This window comes from Pteropus alecto, unplaced genomic scaffold (assembly GCF_000325575.1).
Source record: "Pteropus alecto unplaced genomic scaffold, ASM32557v1 scaffold22, whole genome shotgun sequence".
In the NCBI taxonomy this organism is placed as follows: domain Eukaryota; kingdom Metazoa; phylum Chordata; class Mammalia; order Chiroptera; family Pteropodidae; genus Pteropus; species Pteropus alecto.
This window is the reverse complement of record NW_006434839.1, coordinates 14,709,558-14,712,894: the sequence shown is the minus strand read 5'-3', so window position 1 is coordinate 14,712,894 and position 3,337 is coordinate 14,709,558. Positions and strand designations below refer to the sequence as shown.

Sequence of the window (3,337 nt, the reverse complement as noted above, 5' to 3'; positions counted from 1 at the left end):
GCATTAGCCATAGTTCTGATAAAATCAAAGTATTTTCACGATCTTATTCAAAGTGACCTAATAGGAACCCTAAAGAGGAAAGAGCTTTTCATAATATCAAAACACAACACGACCACGTCAGGAATAATGGCACGTGCATGCACAGACATCAATTACCTGTTTCCTTTTCTGCTGGGCCTAAAACATAAGAAAAGAGAATTTAGGAGGGAAGCAAATTCTGCCCATGTTGCTCACATAATACAGAAGGTGAGTTAAGCAAAGAAAAGTAGTCCACTTCCTATTTCTAACTTAAATTTGATTTTGTTTTTGGTTTGATCCTGAGCATAGAACAAGAGCTCTTTATTTTTTAAGATACAAAAGAGGGGGAGAGGGAAGGGAGATAATAAAGGGCATAGGTTTTCTCATCTAATAAGCATGCATTTTGGTTTTTTTGACAGTAGATTGCTCAGTAATCTTATCCAACTAGATTTCTAGGATCCATTTTCTAGAGTATTTCACACGAGACTAGAGATAAGAGAGGGCGACTCCAGAAAGGGAAGAGGTGGGATAGTTCCCTGCTCACTGACCATTTGGTTCTATTATAGGTTTTTCTCTAACATGAGCTTGTTTTTATGAAAGAACAAATACACCTTTCTGATCACCAGTGTTCTCATGTTTATCTAACTGATTAATAAAAGAAGCCCATGTTTGTGTACCAATAAGAGAATCGTCTTCATTTGTCCACATTAAAATGTGCTCTATGACTAGGAAATAAACATAGAGATAAACAAAAAAATATACTGCATATTTTTTCGGTATTTTTTGAATAAAGTAATGGTCAAAATGACTAAAATTGACAGTTAAGAACAAAAAGATTGTCATAGTTTTTTTGGACAGGCTTCGTTATATTTGGATAAAAAAATATTGTGTTTATTCAGGTTGTCCACAAACATTTTCTTGTTGCCAGATTTAATGTCTATTTTTATATCAATTCTTTCAATCCGTGTTCACAACACTCACTATTCCCAAAACATGAAAACTGTTTGAATGAGTATTCAAAATGTGAAAACCAATCTGTTTACCTTCCACTTTCCCCAAATGATCTAATATTCATTGCTTGTGCTTTAACACAACATGATATCATAATTAATGATGTTAAACTGGTAACTAAGGAGGTTTCATGTTGTTACTCTCGTGATATAATATTGGTTGCTATAGCGATGGGATGGCTTTTTTGTTAATCACTCAGGAGGTTGGTTACAGCATGCTTGTTAGAAAGCTTGATCAGATTTGGAGAGAAAAAAGATATAACACGGCCAATTATAATCATCTTTTTCATTGTCCCAATTTTGATGGAACTATCATAACATCAACTAGTTAATAAATTTATCATTCATTATGTACAATTTTATGTTTAAAGTTACTAAAAATTTTCTAATGGATGATATACTTTTTATTTTTAGAGATAAGTATTTAACACTGCGAACTTTTTCTCCTCCTTAAGTTAATGCTACATGTATTACACAAGCTAGTTTTATAATTAAAGAATTTAAGATCCTTTCTATTACTTTTAATTATATCAATCAAAGGACTGTTGAATAAAAGCTGATTGTGTGACTCTGCCACAAATTGCAATCTACTTATTGATAAACATCTTAAATCTCAGTATCCTTAATGAATAAGACCTGAAGAAAGAGAAAAAAAAATGCACAGTCCTCTCAAGAGATCTAATCTTCCAAGTGCATCAATACATTGCAAGCAATTAAAAGTTGCAGGGAATTTCTATCAGTTTATTTCGGCCCTCACGATAATCAACAAGTTTCCTCCTTCTGAGTGACAATGCAGAATAGAAAATAAAATTATTTAATACTACACTGTCCAGAGTTTAAATGTTAGACATACTTACAATAATGTTAAAAAATACAACCCATGAAAACACCTTTTGGTTTCCTGAAAACTCAAAATAAGAACAAAGGACAACTTAAGCACGAATCCTGGGTCTTTCATTCAAGCAGAGTCCCAGGAGGCATATTAAAGCAATGAATAGGAAAAAGCTCTTCAGTTCACCAGCTGAGATTTTAATGAGACATTTCCCTTTGCCACGGTACAGGTTTGTTCAGGAAAGGAAAGGACTTCTCACAGAAAATTCAGTTAATAGGCATTGTTGGCTCTCACTGCCACTTCGGCAATTGCTCACTGCACTGACCTTCTATTTTGGCATATTCTGTGAGTCTAGTGTAATTGATCAAGGCAGCTTTCTCGAGACATTTTCTGACCACTTTTTTCACTTCTTCTGCTGGTATGGGAGTGGCAATATCTTTCATTAAAACCTAGAGAGGGAGAGAGAGATTGCATAAAATAGTAAAAACAAATTACACAAACTGTTCTGGACCTGACTATTAGCAGGAAGGGGTCCTAGGTAACACTGGAAGTAATGAGTCGGCACTTCACAACTGGGCAGTAATCCTCCAATCTTGGCTCCTCCTGTCTGAGCCTCATTTTGTGCACATCAGAACCTCCCACAGGCGAGCCACCATTCAGTGTGACTATCACTCTTCCTCCAGGGACCCATGACACCATTAGAGCAGCTGTTTTAGATCAGGAGTACAGTCTTTGGGACAAGTAATAAACAAAGCTTGTATTCCACATCCCTAATTTGAAAGCTTTAAATGATTTGGGCAACGTATATGAAAACAAAAACAAAAATTCCATTAGGAGTAAGCATTGTTTTTAAGCTCTATAAAAATCAAGACCACTGCTTTCACTTTAGTCATTGCGATCCACTGAGTAGGAGAAAAATTCTTTGTTTTAGTGAAATGGAGTATCAAATGTTTAAATACATGAAAACTTGCTGAGATTAGGAAAAAACTTGATTATTTTCTGTTGGGTTCCTAAATTGTGTTTTTGGATTTTTCCTTTAAAAGTACCGCAACTGGCCCAGGGAAAAAGTAATTATATCCAGAATTCAAAATATAACATATTCAAACACTTTTATAATGACTTGTTGCTAATTTTCCTTAAAAACTTCCTACTGGTAAAACTCACAATAAGTTTTGATCACACTAGTAATTAAATTTGATTTTTCCATATAGATAATGGGGTTTTTATTGCTTTGCTTACATTGAACTTATAAAGCATATAAAGACGATACTTTTGTCAAGTGTTCTTACTATCTTATTAGTCTTTCGTCTTGAAAGAAATAATGAAAGAACATGAAAACACCCATTTCATGCTTTATTATTTCTCTTTTGATCAGCCTTGGCACTAAGGATTTTATATTTACAAACATATTCAATCATTCTAGCACTGGTGATACTTGAAAACATATTTTATTTTATTTTTTAGGCAAGGTTTCCTT

At 33.9% G+C, this 3,337-nt stretch overlaps 1 protein-coding gene across 1 annotated transcript in view; it reads right to left on the bottom strand.

The window, feature by feature from the left end:
* The window catches only part of CADPS2 (calcium dependent secretion activator 2), a 472,387-nt gene that overhangs the window by 100,315 nt on the left and 368,735 nt on the right, over nucleotides 1-3,337 (bottom strand). Inside the window, exon 17 of the mRNA XM_015588309.1 lies at nucleotides 2,186-2,309. Coding sequence (XP_015443795.1) covers nucleotides 2,186-2,309 — 124 coding nt within the window. The remainder of the gene's footprint in view (nucleotides 1-2,185; nucleotides 2,310-3,337) is intronic.